The following is a 21,376-nucleotide window of genomic DNA, read 5'->3' on the forward strand; positions in this document are numbered from 1 at the left end:
TTTTTAATAAAGGTTTAAAAAAAAAGTTTTAAAAATATGTTCTGTTGAAGAGAATAAGGTTTATTATTTATGTGCAGACTATCTTCTGGCCACTCGGTACTTTGAAAAAATAAAGGCAAAAAAAACACAAGCTTTATGCAGGCAGGCTAGACACAAACAATTATGAAGTCCATTTTCACAGTTCACAGCAAGAGAAGCTCTAGTGTGATAATGTACACAGCCATCTTCTTGTGATTCAGTGAAATGAATCATCAATAAAACTACCAGGCACGTAACAAGAGACACTCAACAGGGAGAAAGGCTGACACAAGTCTTCTCAAGTCTGACTGGGACTGCATCACATGGCATGAAGAATGTCAATAACAGGAGAATGAAAGATGCTTAGAAAACATTTCAAAATGGCCTCCAAATCAACAGCAATGACAAGTGTGTTAACTACGTAAAAAACAACATCCAGAGACCTAATGTAGTAAGATCCCAAGGTCACCTGCATCAAACTAAGATCTTCTCTAGTACAATTTTTAAACTGCATGATGTTACTGTCCCATTAACACTTTGTGTCAGGGAAAGGAACACAGCCCTATTTTCAATACAGTAACTCTACATATAAATCTTTAGAAACCAAGCAAATCTCCAAATCATCCTTCCAAAAATCCTCACTGTGAACCTCCTACCAAGCAATCATTCTTCTGGTATTTCTGGGCAACTAAGAATTAACAGATAGAGACATGGTGTACCGATTCACTGGCAAGAAGGTTTATCTACAATTCAAATTATTTTTTAAGAGGAGGTGAGAATGTTTCTGTCATAGACATTACTAAAATCAAAAAAGAACCACCAACTATGGGTCAAATGATTAATATTAAAGATGTATCTACTTAGCAAGGCAGAAAACTGAGTCAATGAAAATTTTATAAGGAAAAAAAACAGAGATGAGGATTTAAAGACTCATAAGGCTCCTTCCTTTGTGTTATACACCAGTTACCAGCTACATCCTCACTCCACAGCATTCCGTCATGAAACACAACTAGACTCCTAACAGATTCAGAAATACAAATGTTTACTCACTGAACTGACAATACAAACAATTTGACTGAATAAAAATTGTGAAGTTTTAACAAGATACCTAGCAGCTGAGGAAACATTTGGTGTACTTATAACAAAGGAAACTTTCTCTAACTTATGTATAGTTATTTACAACTGTTTTAAGGAAGTCTGCTCTTTCACTTTTTTGTTAATCATGCTGTTACTCTAGACTTACATACATGTAAGAAATTTCAGCTCTTCCAAGCTCCAAAATATTCAATTTCAAATTTCAGTGCAGCTTCCTTCCACCACGTGAACCTAGCAGCTTTAAATAACTACTGAACTCATATGCCAGCTTCTGTCCAGAAGAACTAACACCATCTTCTATGACTTATCTTTACAGCTCCAGTAACATTCAAGATCCTAAAATACTTGGGGTTGTAGGGAGAAGACAAACAGGAATATTATGAAAAAACATTTCTGCCCAGTCTCATCCTACAATGTAGTTACTGCACATCAGAAAAGATCTTTTAAGATGTCTGGATTATTCAGCAAAAACTAACCAAGAACAGAACAAATACCAAAACTATTTACTAGATAGTTTCAAACACTTGAGCTATGAAGATATATTTTTGTATTTATGAATCATGGGATAAAATTGAGCTTGAGATTTAAGAGTAGCCCAACTGCCATTTGGCACGTACATGAAATGAATTGGTGGCCTCAGTTCAGTTATCCTGGAGGTCTTATCTACTCGAGTGTAGAGTACTGAAGGTAACATGTGTGATAAAGAAAATAGACTTTGTGGATTCTGTTCTGGATTTCAGACATGTGAACAGATATTTCCTGAAAGTCTTGTAATATCAGCTACTGTGAAATAGCTGATTTTACACCATCCTTAAAATTGTAGAAGGTTTTTCAAATCTGTGTTTTAATATGACAGATACTCAGCTATAACACATATAATGAACCTATAGAATAATATTTTAAATTTATATTTAAAGATTACAATCACACTACTAATTTGGTATGTGATACACTATGACATTGTATCAACTGGATTGCTAGGCAGCATCTCTATTAATTACACATAATTAAGACAAATTTAGAAGTCATCTAACATTACACGATTACAAAAACAGTCAGCTCTTTATCTGACAATTAATCCAACTGCTGCAAGAAGCAGCCTGTATTTAGCGCTTTCAAACAGTAACATTATTTTGTCTTCCTATCACCACCACGTCCCCATCCCACAAGACTAAGGAACTGTAAAAGATAGAATACAAAAGTAATGCAACATCACTATCCTACTGAATACCTTTCTAAGTGATGTATAGTCTGTCTGCTATGGCTTTGGAAACTATTTCCAAAAGTGGACTTGTGGCCTCCTGTGATATTAATTTATTACAGCACAACAACATAATAATAGGAATTGTAACTAGTACACAGGAAGAAAAGAATTTTTTTCTTACCACATATTTTACGGCACTTATGAACTGGTTATGAAAGAGCAGGTGTTGGGTTTCATCCTCCGGATTTGAAGCAGTGTAAAGCATTCCACAAATATTACAGGAAATAGCACCAAATCTCTTCTGTCCTGCATCCTATTGAAAAAAAGGAAAAGAAAAAAAGTTATTTGTCATTTCCAAGCACAGTAAACAAACTTCAACAGAGCTTCCGCCTAATAAGATACGCCTGTTATAAATGTATAAACAATCTTCAGTAAAATCAACACAGAGGCTAAAATGGAGCGGAACACAAGAATAAGTACAGAATTTAGAATTCCATCTTCTGAAAATCCACACAGCCTCAAAAAAACACAAATCACAAAGGAAACAGTAACCAACATCAAAATTAAGCCTTCTCCTTACCACATTATAAAGAACCAACTTCTCTTTTACTTCAAGAAATTTTAAAAAGTAACTCTTCCGTTGTTACGCTGCTTGCAGTGAATATAAGCATCTTTCATACAGAAAATAAATGAACCACATCTAGACCCACACTATTTGGTGTTCTCTATAGCTCTGCTGCTGCTTGTTCTTTTGGCTGTTCTTTTTGAGGTAAGCCATCTTCCTGAATGCTTGGAAGGCTACCATACATAACAAACATTACAGAAATAATCATTAAGACCAGCAATATGTCAGCAACTGTTGATCACATTTTTATAAAAAACAGGTGTTTCAAGGCAATCAAATAGCATTATGATTGTTTTAAAAACCTCTCTCCCCATTACTTTATAGTTTGTACAGATTAAAAGCCTCATATTTAAGATATTCTCAGGACTTAAGTCTTCACTCTTAATTGGAAGCTGGTAACTATCATGTTTTAGTTGCTATCTTAATAGTCCATGGCTTATTTTTCATGTACTGAATAGCAGCTACAACACAAACAGAAGATCATATATTTACTCGTAACCTTTGTGTTATTCTCCTACTCTATAACCAACTATTACCAAAGTAAGGGCACTACTCAGTACCTATTGCTTTGTGATTTAGTCATTAAAACAGTACTATCAGCTTGCAAATATACTCAGATTGAGGAGTCAATGCCTAATAAAGAAGGAAGTCCATTGTAGAAAGTGCTCCTTTGCAAAGAGCTAAAGAATACCAGTTAGACTGAAGTCTCTAGCTAAAAATGCATGTCTGAAGGTATGGCTTAATGTTCCAACACAGTTTTATTTTTATTTTTTATTTTTTAACTACATTTGGATGTTGAGATTATGAAAGCAACAGTAAATGTCACTTTTAATCTATTTTAACATGTAACAGTATTGTATGTTTCAGGGTATAAAATTGCTATAAAAACAAAACACTTGCCACTTTGTTTTGTTTTAAAGGAAACTGACCTCTACTCCAAATCAAAAGTACACAAATCCACAAGAAAACTTATCACCTGAATTTAATTTTGATTTCTAATAGTTGATTTATTCACAATCAAAAAAGCCCACTTTACAGATAAAACCATTTTGTAATACTGCAGAAGCATTTACAAATCACTTCTTACTCCTTCTATCTTCAGAGATATTTTTAAGCAAGTCTAAGAGCTAGATGCCAGCTCAGTGCTCTACACAACAGCAACTTATTTCAAGCAGTCACCAGAGAAGTCCAACATGTAGGTATCAGTTTCTTTCCAAGAAGAGACTAAAGGTACAACTGCTTTGGTCATGCAAATTCAGAGCTGGACTTCTTTTTAGGAAGTTCAGAGTTGAACAGCTTCTTCTGTCTGGAAGTCAGCCAGAAGAAAAAAGCTGAATCTGAGAAGCCATGGCTTTACTAGGATGTCAATTTGTGTGTTCATATGTTTACAGAAAGATGAACGGGTATATATTAATTTTACAAAAGAAAGAGGAGAGGTGAATCCTGAGGTCAGACTTGCAAAGTCAGAACAGGAAGTTTCTTAAGGTGTAAAAACTGAACCCAACACATTTTGTTCTACCTACAGATTTTCTTTAAAGCAGCAACATAGTTCAAAACAAGGAACCAAGCTGGCCACCAAGATGTACTGCATTTCAAGGGTTTATACATGAGAGGAGAAAAGGCTGTTCAGCAGGAGCTGGTGATCACCTTAGGATGAACCGATTGAATCAAACCAGTAATTCCTATCTTGAGGATGGGGAACATATCCCCTATGTCTAAGGTACAGTAAGAGGGAGTCAACTCTGGTGCTTAACAATACACCTAAAAGAAAAATGAGAAAATCAGCTACATAAAGCTGCTCTTAAAATATTAGTACAGTGGTTAAGTTTCATGAAACAATTTCTGTTCAGATTGAGCAGTTTTAAGTATTTAAGCTATAATATCTATTAGTTTGCTAACCAAAAAACAATAGCTATGTAGGAAGACATCAAGAATTAGGGACAAGAATATCCTCAAAGCTATCAAGCTCCTTGGCTCATCCTATCTAACCTTGTAAATAGATATGCAGTGGGGGAAGTCTCTAGGAATGGATTATTTCCCTGGCATGGTACTGCCATAATTTACAGTCCGACTTTCTTGGATGTTGTATCAGTGTTTTATTTTGTCCTCAAAAAGGATTTCACTGATACTACAATTTTGGCATGCACTTAAAGGGTGGCACACACAGGTTAATACTAAAAACCTGTTATAGGAGCATCAGAAAAACACATGATAGTATCTAAAGCAATCTTCTAGACTCTTGTAGCCTTAACAAATGCTGGTTATACATTTTAGCAAATACTTCGCAGTATCCTGCGGGTTACAAGGATGATGGCCTTTTTGTGTAAATTAAATACTATTTCAAACCCTCACCACAGGGCATAATGCTTCAGGGAAGGAAAAAAGAAAAAAGCTCTGTAAATCTAATGCGGATTATTGTACAAACAGGGCATGCAAAATAAAGTCAGGAGTTACGAAGAAAACACCTAGAGAATCTATTTTCAACCATATGTCACTGCGTAAGCAAAATGAGAAAAGGAACACATCAAGATATAAGAAGTGTTCCTGAACAACAATAGTTCATTCAAGGTTGCCAGTCCTCCCAAACAGGCAAACAAATGAAAAAAACCAAACTTTATGCACTAGACATGACAGTAAATAGAACCCTTTAAAACTGAGATTTGGGGAATCAAAGTCAAAAAGCCATGTTTTTTTTCAAGTTTTAAAAAAGAAATATTGAAATGAAATTTATCTTGCTTTAACTTCAAATCAATGGACTTTAATATTCTCAGCAAGCACCAGAGACTAGGTACTGGGCAGTAAACTGTTAAAGCACTCAATAAAGGTTGTAAGAATTTTGACTCTCAGACCTTACTGCGAAAGACTTTTTCAGCTGTATTTAAGAAAATGTGTAGTGATACGACAAGGAGGAATGGTTTTAAACTAAAAGAGGAGAAGATTTAGATAAGGCATTAAGAAGAAATTCTTCACTCCAAGGGTGGTGAGCCAGTGGCACAGTTCGCACAGAGAGTCTGTGGCTGCCCCATCCCTGGAGGTGCTCAAGGCCAGGCTGGATGGGGCTTTGAGCAACCTGGTCTGGTGGGAGGTGTCCCTGCCCATGGCAGGGGCTGGAATGAGATGATCTTTAAGGTCCTTTCCAGCCCAAACCATCTTATGATTCTACGAAAACGTGATGTTTCAGGAATAAAAATGTGTTGCTCTATTTAAATCTCAGTTTTCTAAACAATAACAATAAAGATCAAAGATACTTTTATTTCCAAAGGAAATTCTGGGAGTGTAGATGACAATTGAGCATTCCTGACATATCAGGCAATCATTAATGTAAGCACAGGATATCCAAGATCCACTGTTTCAGGGCTAACTGTAATCAAACATTGCGGCAATGTCGTCTTAATCTCCAGAAGTTTTTCTCAATTCTGTGTTAGACAAAGAAAAGTCTTACCAATATCTTCTTTGAGAAGGTGCATGTCTGCTGATCCTCCATATGTGGAATAAGGAGCCCTGCAAGCAAAAAAGGCATTTGGTGCCTCCGTAGTAGACAAAAAGGGGCCCTTTTTTTTTTTTTTTTTTTTTTTTTTTTCCTCTCTTCAGGCACAGATTAGGTCACCTCCTTCTTTATTACCTAGTGTGTTTCAGAGGAAGATTACTTTTTCCTCTTGCCTTCTCATAGAGCAAAGAATAAACCCCAGCCATAAAAACAGGCAGGCTGGCAAGGAAATACAATGAAGAGCAGGAAGGAGCAACACAAAGATTTTGGGGCTCTCCACAGAAAACGAAAATGTCAAAGAATGCGATTTCAATGAAAGATGCATTCAAGACAGAAGCTGACGTGGGGATCCCCTTACTGACCAGGAGGATCAGAAGACATGACCCAACTCAGAAACAAGTTTCACTTTGAAATGAACTGCTGCATATGGAATTTACAACAGCAGTGACAAAGAAAAAAAAAACCTAAAACATTAGTAATGCCCCTCTTTCTGAAAAGCTAGTTTAGCCAACTTGAAACTTTCAGAACTGTTATGTATCTGATTTGATAGACTTGGAAAAAAAAATGAAAATGGAGGGGTCATTTTCCATCATGAAATGACATCATTAGTCATTAGCTAAAGTAGTATGAAAAAAATACAAAGTTAAACAACAAACCTGCACGATATTTACTAGGGATGATCAATTCATTCTCAACCCATGTAAGAACATAACTCAAGTATATTACAGAGTGTGTTACACTGCTAGTAGCCTTGCTGCTTCAGTTCCTGTAGCTGGTCCCAGCTAACCGTATGAAATATTCTCTCAGAAACTCTCAGGACCAACGACACTGAACGCAAGCCACCTGAATTTGCTGGAGAAGGCTGGGCTCCTGTGCTGGAGCTGAAATGGGAAGGAGTGACTGTAGGAGAGGATGACCGCTCCTGCCCCGCTAAGGACAGAGCTGTCCCAGAGGGTAAGATTTGTGAGAAGTGAGGGAGAGTGACTTCTCTTGTCTCTACTAAACTCCCTCCCTGGTCATGTTCTTACTGGGACTACAGGAAAGAACAAGAGACAGTATTTAACTAACTTGAACAACAAAACATTGCCCCTGAATCATTCTCCACTTCTTCAGAGAAACTGCGAACCAGACTGTACTAGGGCAAGGAAGAAAGCTGCAATTTTAAATGCTTCTTAGGCAACTTTCTTCAGACTCTAAGAAATCACTTTTACACTTCCTTTATTATTTCCATCAAGGATTGTGCTTTCAACTTAAATTAAAACATTTCATTTATATATTATCTGTTTCAGTCAAATAAGAAACTATGCTAAGTTTAAACGAAATATCAGTAGGCAACAATTCAAGTATGATAGCCAGGTGTGTAAACTGAATTAGCCTACACACCCCTTCTACATATAGCACCAACTCAAACCCCAGAATCAAAAGCATCTTGTATCAAGCCCTCCTGATCCACGCATTTGCTGATATTTAGGGATATGTAAGGATCTACATTTCTTAACACTTGCTCCCATCCAGATATTAATTCAATCAGATCTTCAGAAAGGCAGAGAAGTCTCTATACTATCTTTTTATCACATCAGTGATTTGTTTTCACTGTTCAATCTTTTTACATGATCTTTCTGAAAACTGTTGAGTATCATTTTCAAGAGACTAGCTTTATTTTCAAAGGAACAAATCTCATCTTATGAAAATTGAAAACATATGCTTTGCATATTTGGATTTCTTTCAGTTTCAGAAGTTAAAGGAACAAGTAATTTCATATTCAGTTTCTCACATTTGCACATGAGATTCAAGTATTTGGAAAAAAAATCATTTTAGTGCACTACTCTATATTGCAGTTCGGAATTTCACTTAAGATGTCAATCTACTAACCATACACCTAGTACTTAAATGAAGTGTGAGAGTGCAGTCCACAAACATTCAGAACAGACTACTTCTTGAAACACCAAGTAAAGGATTTGGAACTAACATATTTGAGACCTCAGTCTGAATTTCCTCCTGAAGAACAGATCGTACTCCCCTAGGTCAGAACCTAAATCTTTGGACATTGCTCTGGGTACCGCTGTTGCCTATCACACTTTTACAAAGGTCGTTGCAGCATTACATGCCTCCTTTTTTTTTTTCAGCTTAACTGCCACACTCAGAAGAGCCTTGCTTTTTTAAGATGTATAAGAGCAAGCAAATTTGAAGAACACAAAAAACAGCACATTGTCTTAGCTCTGCCTCTTTATAACGACAGTAATTTAATGTTTGAAAGCTGCTTAGGTAACTGTATGAGGTGTAGCAAGAAAGAGAATGGTGAAAGAACAGCTACTAAGTACTTCTACAACTGGAAATTATAGTTTTACTTCTTGCAGTCACAGAGCCCAGAACCTTGTTAAGGATTCTGTAACTTCAGAAAAATAGAAAACAAATCTATTCATTAAAGCTACCATATGGGAAAAGGAGGAAGGTATTATACATCCTTAAGGACTGAATATAAAAAATAAAGCGTATTATGGAAAACAAAGACTAGCTTTACCCTAAATAACACTTCCCTAAAGGTATCTCAGGAAATAAAACAGTTAGAATACACAGACAATATTTTTAACATTTCAGACTCTGAGCCTTCAGATACTGTAAAGACAATTAAAAGGACAGATGTCAAACTTAAACAAAGGAGACTAGGGAAGTTCATTAGAGAAAAAAAAAAAAAAGAAATAGTGAAACAACAAAGTATTGTGGGGAGTTGAACTAGGCCCAACTCCCCTCCAAAGCCTAACCTTTCAGATATTTAGAAAAAAAATGTTCTGTACACGTTAATAGGGACTGGATTGATAAGATACCCAGGAAATCAGAACTCACAGTAGAGACCCCAAAACTGAACTTTTCAGACTTTTTTTATAAAAAAAAAAAAAAAAAAAAAAAAAGTATAATAAAGTTTGAGTTAAATGTTCCAGAGAAGCTGTGGATGGTGGTGTCCCTGGAGGTACTCAAGGCCAGGCTGGATGGGGCTTTGGGCAACCTGGTCTGGTTGGGGGTGTCCCTGCCCATGGCAGGGGGTCCTTGGACCAAGGTCTCCTCGAACCCGAGACTTTCTGTGATTCCCCACAAAGAATACAGTAATGATTTTTCCCCATCTTTGCTCAAATTAAAGAAGAATGAGACTGCTTCTCTTAATACCTCTCATTAGAAACTTCAAAGAAAAAAAAGTTTCTAACTATTAACTGTACTTTTTTCTTTTACCAACACTATAAATGCTAGTTTCACTGATCTGGCTGTGTAAGCCTGTTTTCTGTATGGGGGAAATTTCAACGTGAACAGCTAGCAGCTTTTGAACCAAATGAATCGTTTGTCTGTTCTTAAGACGATCATTACAGAAGTACATAAGCACCTTTGAAAGTATCTCCAAAACCAAAACAAAAAAAAACAACCCTTCTCAGAGCCATTCAGCATCATTATTTACGAAATTCACCATGGATATGCAAAACAGAACCATTACTTTCAAAAAGTACCATACCGTATTAGACATATTTAATCCCATTCTTTTGAGTATTTGTATGAACAAAGTCTGGTACTTTGGAAGACCACCTAGTGCTTCTTTTCCCTCCAGACGCTAGCACAAACTATTCTTGACATAACTTGACATATGTCTTGTCAGCACAGTAACTAATGTCAAGGATAGTGGTTTACGAAGTGACATGTCAAATATTTGAGATCTCCTACATGTTTTGACAATGCTAAAATCAGTTTTCCCCCCAGGTAAAAGAATATCAGAGCACTACCTTCCCTAATGGTCTCTTGGTAAAGTGATCTACAGGCATTACCAAAATGCCCCTTCAACAGAATAAAAAGCCTGCTCCAAACTCAGTGAATTTGATTTGTGTGAAGTGTTGAAACATATTAGACACTATGAAGCTGTTACTTTCACATTTAAAAATGAAATATGCTGCTTGCTTGCATTTTCCAGAAATACACACAGAAAACAAGAAACTAGGTCTCTCCCATTTTCCCTAGTGTTCTTCATAGATATCCATTCTTCATATGCTAAACTGTTGTTAGGTTAGGGAACTTACAACTCTTCCCGTTGAATATATGGTTAAAAAAAAATACATTCTTTCCCCTGTAGCTAAGCAGCAAGTTATATCTTTCTTCTTGTCAAGGGTCCTAGGCAACTGTTCAGTTAAGCTCTATTACTGTATGACCAAAAATTAAGTTAACCTCACTGTAGTGAAAAGGAATACTCCTACAGTCCTTTTAATATAGTTAAGGTATTTAATCACACATTTTAACTCTGTTGGTAAAATGACTTTTAAAAGAAACAATAGGTGAACTACTTAGGAAGCGTTAGATGTTGTTCATATACACCATTTATCACCTTGTGAGTAGGCATTCAAGTGTCTAGATTTGTATCATTTAGGCAAATCAAGGATATACTTATCGAATTAATTCTCAGAAGCTCTGCTTTTGAAATATTAAAGTATGGATGCAAGAAAGTATTCAGAGTTCAGCTGGTTCTATTTTGGTTATTATTTTCATCTATACAATCCATGCTTTACATGAAAAATAATGCAATTTAGCAAGACCACCAATTCTGTATGAGAGGGGTAATTTTGCTGACAAGCGTCCTACTGAGCCCTTCTTTCTCACAGCCTGGCTTCCCCTCCCATTCTAGATTCCCAGCTCCATTTTTCAAATTTTTAATTTCTCAAGGATTATCTGGTATGTTAATCAACAAAAAAGTAAAATGAAGCAAACAAAAACTCCAATTGTTTCACTATGAAGTTGCGTGATTCTACAAGACAGAAAAACAACTGTCTTTTCTGTGATAAAAAAACACCACTCTTCCTTCTCATTTTGCATTCACTTGTTTTAAAGGACATACCTGCATTTGGTAACTAATGGCAAATGATGGTGAGAACAAAGAACCAAACCATTATGCTACTTAAACAGTGTGGTGAAAATCAGTGCGTTCACAGGAAAAATATATTTGTTCCAAGACAAAGGTTTTCTCCGAACAACATATACTTCATTAATGAAAGAATAAATCCATTCATATTAATTTTGTACACAGCCTGCCAGATGCAAATCCCCTTATGCATCTGAAATTTTAAGAAACAGATTTTGCACCTAAGTAAAGGCAAGTTCATTCTCTCTAAAGCAAAATTTTACTGTACAGTCACTCTTTTCCAGAAGAGCATTTTTAAAAAAGAATCAGTTTTAAATGTCAGTCAGCCACCATTTTTCCAAACTATTGAATGACAATTTAATAAGGGCTCAATTTTCACAAATCATTTACAATGGCAATAGTAACATGTATGAGTAATGATTTTTAGACTAGTTCATAAAAACACAGCACTGCTAATTCCAAAGTAATTTGTTTGAGAAACATAAACCTTACTAAAAGGGTAGTACTTACTATGATTAGCTGCTTATCGCCATCTTTTCCTGCTTCTTTTAGCTTTTGAATATGTTCCTCAGATGGTAGGAAGTTACTGCACTTTGATGCTAATGAAGGATTTGACAATGGAACCCTTGAAATATAAACATATTTCACGTTAAAAGGGGACTGCTTATATCTGTCATCCCAGACACTTAAAGCTTTTCTGATTAGTATAACTAAACTTTAACAAGATGCAAATCCAAGTTAATAACCTAAAACAGACATATATATTTCAGTTTGCAAATCTACTGGAAAAATAGGCAAATAAGAGGATTAAACAAAAACACAGTTCATGACCAGCCTAATTACAAGACTATTTTAGTAACCGCCCCCCAGAAAATTTTGAGTAGGGTAGGTTATTCACATCCATTAACAGAATCATTAACTGAGAAATTTTCAGAGCGTGAAGGATGATGCCTCATGCTATACATTTCCTACGCAAGGTTTAGGTTTCTAGTGTCAGGTATCACACATCAGGCTGCTAAAGCAGATCATATAAATATTCCCACAAATGTAAGTGGGCAATATAAAACATACGTCATAAATCTCTCAAACTCAATTCAAACTTATATTCTTACTACAGGCAGTAAAGGGAGATGGGAAAGAAGGAAGGAGGAAGAAGAGGACATAAGGGATAAATTGATATATATTACTGCAATCTTCTCGCTCAGCTAAGTCTCCCTTTGTTACAACTGAAAGAAAGGCTGGAAAGCACTATAACAAATCAACAAGAAAATTAACCCTCTACTATATTCGGGGGAAAGATAACATCAATTCCAAAGTTGGATAAAACGTGTGGAGATAACCAGAAGAAAACACACAGAACTACTGAAAGCACACATTTACATATTCTATTTCTAAGCAAACTAAAGATATAGAGCAAATACGTAATGGCAGTTGCTGCTGTAGCACATGCAGCAAGTTAACTAAGTGAGCTTTTGAAAAACAGAACAAAACAAAAACACCTTTTCCCAGATATTTTAAAGGAACATTTTCTGTGCAAGAGCATTTTTCTTGCAAAATCCAAGATCTTTTTTTCTCCAGCCATGTGCCCCAAAATTTGCATTAAGTAGCTACTTTAAGGACCCCCAAAAAAAGAGCTATGCTGTAGATAATATACATTACTCTTCATGTTACAAGAGGAGTAGCACAAAATAGAATGATAGTTTAAGCCTTGGATAAATCAAGAGTACTGTATGGAAATCTGGACAAAAAAGCTCTCAGAAGACTAATACACATATATATTATTATGTAATACTATATATAATATATATGTAATTATATATATATTATATACTTTATATATACATACACACACAAACTAGTAAGGCAATACGGGTTTGTTCAGCTAATAAAGTTAATAAATTCGAGTAGATGTCATAAAACTTTTAAAGTTAAGAATAAAAATATGAAAAAAATAGTTATTGTAGTAGTTATGGAAAAATCTGAAAATCTTCCTTTAACTAGGAAGATTCCCTCAACTTCTGCCTTCACACTCGTTTTCTGTAAAATTCCATAGTTGTAGAGGTTTTTTTTAACACATACAAAAGGGCTGGTTAGTCAGAATTGTTAATCTGGCCTCAGATGGAGTACTGAAAATTAACTGAACCTTTTCCTTATTTCCATTATGAACACAGAAAACAGTAGCAATTTACTAACTACTGTGCCAACTATATTGCTGTTCAAGACGTCAGGTATGGAAAAATTATTCTTACTATGTCACAGAACTACAGTCAAAAACTGAAGGTGACATGATCGAGTATAAAATGTCAGTTTGAAGTTTAGTAGTACTAACATCAAGCCTCGCTAAGTGACCGTTTAAGAGCATGGAACCTTAGTTTAACAGCAATCACAAAATAATCCCAAGTTAAATCTCTTCTTCCATACAAAAAAAAAAAAAAAAAAAAAAAAAAAAGAAAAAGAAAAAGGAAAGACTATACTAATTCTAATAAATTAGGGGGAATTTATTCTGGAAGGGAAAACCCTTCCAGAAGCACGTGAAATAATTCAGTAAGTGAAAATCATGTAGCAATCCCTCCCATACTTTCTGGTTTTCACCTGATTTGAGGAATAGACTATTACAAATGTTTTCCCAACTTTGCAAAATTCTACTTTTTGAAATCAATGCACAGTTACATATCTCACTTAATAATTTTCTTAACAAAGTAAAAACACCCAATAATTTAGGTAAAATGCAATCCTTTTTATAAGCAAGTCACTTATTTGAAACTGGAAGTTGAGGCTAGAGAAAGAAGAACAGTCTTAAAATAAAAATTGACCTAACTTTATGGAAGGTGACTGTCATTTCATAATGTATGAAATACTATACCTGTTCTCAGTTTCAGAAGTTTGATTTGTAGAGGAAGTTTGCGTCACCTGCTTGGGAGCCAAACCTACAATTAATCAAAGAATGTAATCTCATTATAGTTTATAGTTACGAAGGAAATAACACAAACTGTTTTTTTGAAAACGTATTCAAGACAATTCTGCAGTTTGCTCATAAACAATAAAGAGATGCAACTTTGAGACAGTATTCGTGTTTTGCCACATATACTTTAAAAAGCATGCATTTTTCTTTAATATTTTCATGTCAGTTGTGCAGAGCAGTGTGCCAGCAGCTAAGGAAGTGCAGTAGTGAAACTACACCAGAGTTTAAATCTGTTTATAACGGTTACACATCTATAGAAATAGTTCTCTCCATAGTATTAGAATCATAAATGCAACCACCCAGAGTGTATTCTGTAACAGAAGAAAAAGAAGGAATCCAGAATAGACAAAAGAAAAAACGCATTTTTACATCCTGCAAAAATACTTTAAAATGGCAGTAAAGTTGTAACTATTATATTATATTATTATATAAGAACTAAATAGTTAAACAGTACACTCAAAATCAGGTTCAGTTTTCAAAACAAAACAAAACCCAACAAACCAAGAACACAAAGTAAAAGGATGAAATGTCAAGGGGAAAGTTAATGAGAAGATATGCTAGTGATCCACTGATAGTAATTCTTAGTCAAATGTACTTGAGTCAAAAATTCACATCACATGCATCACAAGGTCTGACTAACAGCATTCACAGGCTGAAAAATGAAAACTACTTAATAAAAACAAGAGAGCAATTACTCTATTAATAATTTGGTCAAGATTAAGTAGAATAAAGTAGAGGAGAAAATGCAGATACCTATTCAAAAGAAGCAGTAACCAACAGAGGATCCTTAACAGAAACAGATGCAAGAGAAGAATCCAATTGAAAAATTGAAGGCTTGCTTATTTATTACATGGAAAAAGAAAAGGGATTTTTTTGTTTGTAAATTCCAATCCTGAAAATTTAGTTCTGCACCAACTGTACCTTACTCTGTGAATCATTCCTCTGAAAGGAAGACTTATTATACTTCCAGTGTAACTGGTCAGAAAAAGAGGAGAAATTATTATTAAGTGTTTACCTTGTGGCTCACTTTCTCCAGGTTCTTTTTTTATTTGTTTTGGTGGTTTAGGAGCTGTAAGATACTTTACAGGAGAGCTTTCTGGACTTGATTCCAAACGTAACTGAAAGCTCTAAACAAAACAGAAAACATCTGATTTCAACAAAAAACAGAGATACTTAATGCCTTTAACTTATTACTGGAACCACTCCGTTAACTCAGTATTAACATCTTGAATACAGCACCAATTTTTCTATTACATTATTTCAAGCAGACAAAATGCAATTAATTAGCTAGTTTGTGATATTAATTTATTAGTGTGATAATTAATTATCACAAACTCAAATTTGTGATATTAATTTAGCTTAAAATATTCTTCATTTTATATATAAGGTTGCAAAATACTTTCCACAGAACCCCTTTGCCTTTAGAACCTTAACTCGTAATGGAAGCTGATTCAGGTAGAGAAAAAATTTTTCCCTCCTTTAACACGACTTTTCAGAACAGAATAACCATGCAAACCTAAGTCATCAAGAAGTGTCCGTATGAAATCTGTACGGCCTCTGCCTCCAGCAGGAAACTTTAACCATCAACATTTAATTAACTACAGAATTTAGGATTAATTTTCCAGTTTACTGTCACGCCATCTACGATAACACTCCAGTAACAGGACCTTTAATACAATCTGAAACTCTTAAGTTACTGTAATATAGTGACTGCTGAGACAAACCTCCTGAGCATGGCATTCTCAGAAAACAGAACAGATTTACAACACCCTCCCACCACCCACCATAATTAAAATGACTTACCTCATCTGGTCGTGGCTCAGAGAAATGTTTTGTCAAGTTTCGCAATAAACCGTTCTCCGCACCTCTTTTTGCAGGCTGTTTTATTTCTAATGCCACTTCTTTACTTCCAGCTCTTTCAGATGAAGGGTCTGATTTATCCTGCACACAAGCTGCACTCTCATTCTCCGAGAGTCTTGTTAGGGACAGCTTGCCTTGTGCCTTGGAAAGCTGTGCTTCTGGGGCTGTTTGACTTGCCTCCGAAACTTCAGGGTAATTTTTTAACAAAGCAAGCTTGGGGGCATTTGCAGAATGCAAGTTACTTTGCTTCATATTATTTGCTTTCAGTAATTTAATTTTGGTCCATTTAGAGTTTTTGTTTGAAGAGTTATTTCTACCATTCAGCGTACACTTGACAGGCATTCCTTTTTTGCTAGGGAAAAAACGTTTGCATTGAGTACTTTGACCAGGTTCTTTCTGAGGAAGCATTTCACTCTGTTGCAGCTGTACTTCAGCAGGCTTTTCTTCTGGTTTTCCGCACTCGGCATTAGGGGAATCTTTCTTCACCTCTACTGTATCTGATTCAATCTCACCTGCAATTTCTTCACAAAGTTCCAGGATGCTTACTCTTTTGGATTTTACATCGTTCTCTGTTTGATCAGCTGCATTTGCTTCACTTACAGATGGCTGTGAAACCTTGTTTGGCTTTGCACTGGTTTTTACGTTCTGATGCATTTGTTGCTTTTCCTTAGTGACTGTCTTAGAATTTGGCTTAGGAGAATCTGCTTCCGCTTTCTTTGTGTTGCTAGGATTCGGAGATACAGGGCCCATTTGGTCTTTCTTAACTTCCTTGAGACTGTCATCGTGACACAATGACGACTCCTGAGCACTGGGTTGAAGGCTGTTGGAATTACCGTTTTTGCTGTCTGCCTTACCCTTTTTCTCTTTCAGAGAGCTGGTCACTTCTACGTGTATTTCTTTATCTTCATTTGCATTGTTTGGCTTTGCTTTTGTCTTTTTCTGCTCTGTTTTTGCTCCAGCAGGTTTCACTGCTTTTGCTGGAACACTGTGAGCATTTTTTTTTGCCTGGCTACTTTGTTTGATTTCCAAAGGTTTTTCTTCTTTAACTTCTCTATTACGAAGGGATCTTGCTGGTACTTCTACATGTGTTAACTGCTGCAGTCTCTGGGATCTCCTCGTAACAGGCTCGTCTGGAGCAGTTGCACATTTTGACTTAGGAATTTCTTGCACGGATTTTTTCTGGCATACCTCCTTGCTTTTTGTAGATTTCGGCTGCTGTTGGACTTTTTTGTCAGGTATTGTTTTATTGTTTGAGTTGAATCCCGAAGATCTTGTAGTCATGCGCATTCCCACTTCAGGTTCGTTGGTAGTATTACTGAAAGATTCAAATAATTATTTTTCAGCATCCAGAAAGTAGAACTCGTAATAAAATTTTCTCATTCCTAAAAGCCTCTGCCCTCTAATATTTTTGTTTCTTTGTTTAAATAACACATTCTACATCTTCAGTGTTTTTATAAGAATCATTTTCTCTGGAATCTTTCTAAAAAGACACCACTTCCACCTGGTTGTTCTTACATGTAGTGCTTAATGTTTTTTATGCATTGCAAGACTGAACTATGAACCTCACATGAATGCTTTCTAACATTTCTAGCAGTTTTTGAATTGTTGTCACTTGTGGCTTGTAGCTTTTAAATTAAGTATTAGCTTAGACTTTTTTTTTCCCCTTCAGAAGCCTTTTTGGATGAAGTCCTTCTGGATTTGAAGACACTACCATGGTTCCAGAGAAAGATCATGTAACAGATATCACACAATGATTTAGGGCTGATCTTCCCACTAGTACTATTTAACTATTTTAACTGTATCTTTAATTCAAATTCACTCTCTTTAGATTGTTTCTGCACTAATGCAGATTAGCAAGATAATATAATTACTTATTGCTTTGTCACTGACCTGTTTGATTTGACAGAGGTTTTAAGTACAGTTTTCTCCTGCGCTGCACACTGATTAGACTTGGATTTACTTGAGACATGTTTTGCATCTGACACCTCTTTTTCCTTCTTTGCTGATGATGGTCTGCTGTTCTTGTCCAGTTTTGGACGTTTAGCAGAAGGCTCTACTAACGCAGACTTCCTTTTCTGAGCTGCCATTTCTGTAAAACACAATAATTGATTCAGCTTTTAGAGTCCTTATCAGCTGCTGTTGCAGTGTCAGTTAATATAACCCAAGATTTGCCCATTTTACAAAACAAGGTAACTGATACTCTCTTTTCCCTTCTGAGGCAGAGCATGCTAACTACGATCAGAGAACAAATCATCAAAGCACTATCAAATCAAAATACGTTTATTTTACTTACAGGTTTTTACAAGAGGCAATCGATGTTCAGGCCAAAGTGACTTATCAAGGTGTGCCAAGAGCATTCCTTATGTATATGTTTATGAACAAGGCGTTTCATGACACCTATGAAGAACATAAAATGTTCACATAGTATTTAGATGCAGTAAGCACTTTATTAACTTCCTTCTCAGGCTCTGAATTCAGTGTTCCCACCCTTTTCCATCTCCTCAAACAATGCTTAAAGTTTACAGATGATCAGTATGAATTGCTGAGCCATTTAAAAATTGACATCCAATTTTAAAATGAAACCAAAAGCCTTTCACACCCAGCAATTTTTGGCATTTTGCTGTCTTAAGCCTCACCTTTTTACTCTTTGAAAGGTGGCAGATTTAGTACCATCTGAAGAGAAGTTTCTTGGCATTTTGCCTTTTTCCAGAAAATAGTTTGGTGCTCTTTCTCACAGCCCACCAAAAAGTGGAATTCCTGTCAAACCCATGCCCCACAGCAACAGCAGATAAATTCACTAGATTCTACATTTTGTGGCTCCTACTACAGAACTTTACAGGCACCAGCAAGTGTCAATAACCATGCCTTCTAATTCCACTTAGGCTACAATTCAGAGACAGAAAGCCTAGAAAATGATGTTTTTGAGATATTTGCCTTGGGCGTTAGAGAAAATGATGTCTTCTGAAATTCTGCTAATGATGCAGCAGTTAACATGAACAAGAGACTAAAACCTAGCAGAGATTCTCAGTCAAGTCTCCACAGATTCTGTCAATTGTATCTTTCACACCTATCTGTGGCTTATGGAACTTTTAAGATCTCTTATTCAAAGAAACCATTGTTGTATTACAGCATTAGTAATAATTGTTCCATAAAGATGCAATCATGTCTATTAAAAAATAAGTTTGCTGGAATACTAAGTGCTGGGAGCTTCCATATTACCTTTTTAGGTCAAGAATTACCCTTTTTTTTTTTTTTTTTTGCCAAGGGCAGCCTGACTAGAAAAAAAATCTAAAACAAAATTGTGTTAGTTTTCAAACTTTAACTCAGCTGGTATTAAATCTGATAGATTTTAAGGTCAAACTTCATAATTACCAGTTGTATAACACTGAGCAGATATTTTCACTTCACTTCAACTACAGTCAGCTTTCCAGCATGGACAGCCACAGGCCTTTCTCTAACAACTGAAAGACACTTACATTAAGCTCCTTTTAATAATTATTAATTATCCAAACAGAAAAAGTAAAGAGCTGTAAACTTTTTCTATTCTTTCAGACTTACAATTGTCCTTCACTCCATTTTCACTTATTCTCTCTCTTCTGAAGACACTTCTAAACACACAAGATAAGTAATGCTCGCATTCAAATCGACACCAATGCTGCTTTCTATCTTTCTCCTTTAAAGAAGCTGCACGACTAGAGAGTCGTATTGGAGATGGCATTAAAGAACACACACAGGGAAAAAAAGTCTCTAATAGCACCTCTCACGGTGCCATTTCCCCGTCTCTCCCTAAGAAGCAGGTCAGAGAATTTGCATGCCTTACCAATAGAGAAAGAGCTCTTACATGACACTCGGCGAACCGACAGCTTTCCACTGGCCACAGCCTGTCAGGGACGTGGTACGGCCACTGTAAATTGCACTCACGATGAGAATAACAGGCATAGCTGCTGGACGAGTCTGTGGTCTTAGATTCTCGCAGTTTAGAGCACACCACTGACTCTCACAATTTGAAAACACCGTGACGCACACCCTGTATTAAACTAGACCTTCTTGTTTGTTTTTTTTCCCCCAGCCCTGTACAGACATCACTGTCACTCTCCGCCACATGACCAGGCACACTCAAGAAAGACTTTCAAGACCACAACAGAAAACGCAATCCAGCGAGGAAACGATTACTTCTCGGGGCACTGACAAACGCGCTCTCCTCCCACAAAGCGAGCTGGCTCCTCAGCAGTCATTCCTTTCCTACCAACACTTTTTTTTTTTTTTTTTGCAGCCGAGCAAGGACTTCACCGGACGCCCAACACCCGGCAGCTTCTGCCCTGAAGAAGTCCCCTCCGGTAAAAGCCAGATCGCGGCAAGAAGAAGAAGAAGGCAGAGAAAGAAAGGCGACACCAAACTACGCAACAGCAGCCCGAGCTTGCGGCGCATCAAGTCGAAGCAGCGACGCGCAACTCCCACACCGCGGAGTCCTCGGAGCAGGGGCGAGCCGGGCAGGAGGGGGTGCACGGCAGGTTTGGGGGGGGGGGGGCTCGTACAGGGGGTGCCACAGCACAGCACAGCACAGCACCCCCGCGGCACGGCCCCCCCCGGGGCGGCAGGCAGAAGAGGCGAGGCCTCCAAGCGCGGCCCAGTGCCACCCGCCGCCCTGACAGCGCTTCGGATGAGGCGGGTCCCAGCGCGGCCGAGCCGGGAGGGAGGAAAAGGGGGGAAAGAAGGGGGCTGCAGCGAGGCCGGCCGCGCACCTCAGGAGCCGGGAGGGGGGTGGCGGTGAAAGGGGGACAGAGGGACGCGGGGACAAACAGAGAGACAGACAGACAGACGGACAGACGGACGGACAGAGGGACGCCCCCCCCCCCCCCCCACCACACACCTCACGATCGCGGAGGCGGCCGCAGCCAGGCCCCAGCGGGCGGCGAGGCAGGCCCGAGGCGGGGAGGGAAGGGAGCGGGCAGGGGCTGGGCGCTGCGGGGCTGCCCGTGAGGAAGATGAGAAGGGAGGGAGGGAGGAAGGAGGGCAGGCGGCCGTTGAGGGAGGGAGGGAGGGGGCGCGCACGGCGGCCGTTGGGCTGCCAACCGCCGCTTACCTCGCGCGGGGCGTCGGGGCCGTGCCGGCGGCGCGAGCCGCCCTCCTCGCCCGGCTCCCAGCTGCGGGCGCGGGGCGGGGGGGGAGGAGAGAGGAGGGAGGGAGGGAGGGAGGGGAGGGAGGGGGAGAGGGGCGGGGAGGAGGAGGAGGAGAGA

General features: G+C 37.7%; 1 protein-coding gene across 3 annotated transcripts in view; it reads right to left on the reverse strand.

Annotated features, from left to right (window-relative positions):
* Positions 1 to 21,284, reverse strand: part of ESCO1 (establishment of sister chromatid cohesion N-acetyltransferase 1) — a 33,157-nt gene extending 11,873 nt beyond the window's left edge. For 2 of the 3 annotated variants that reach the window (XM_032183466.1, XM_032183468.1), the window contains exons 1-8: positions 21,223 to 21,284; positions 18,433 to 18,536; positions 18,030 to 18,228; positions 16,083 to 17,454; positions 15,295 to 15,406; positions 14,181 to 14,244; positions 11,828 to 11,942; positions 2,499 to 2,630 (exon numbers count right to left, since the gene is read on the reverse strand). In XM_032183466.1, the coding sequence (XP_032039357.1) occupies positions 2,499 to 2,630; positions 11,828 to 11,942; positions 14,181 to 14,244; positions 15,295 to 15,406; positions 16,083 to 17,454; positions 18,030 to 18,226 (1,992 nt within the window). In that variant the 5' untranslated portion in view covers positions 18,227 to 18,228; positions 18,433 to 18,536; positions 21,223 to 21,284. Of the gene's footprint in view, positions 1 to 2,498; positions 2,631 to 11,827; positions 11,943 to 14,180; positions 14,245 to 15,294; positions 15,407 to 16,082; positions 17,455 to 18,029; positions 18,229 to 18,432; positions 18,537 to 19,511; positions 19,611 to 21,222 lie in introns of those variants that run through there. The other variant, XM_032183467.1, reaches the window with a different exon arrangement.
* Between the last annotated feature and the right edge of the window lie 92 nt (positions 21,285 to 21,376).

This window comes from Aythya fuligula, chromosome 2 (assembly GCF_009819795.1).
Source record: "Aythya fuligula isolate bAytFul2 chromosome 2, bAytFul2.pri, whole genome shotgun sequence".
NCBI lineage: Eukaryota > Metazoa > Chordata > Aves > Anseriformes > Anatidae > Aythya > Aythya fuligula.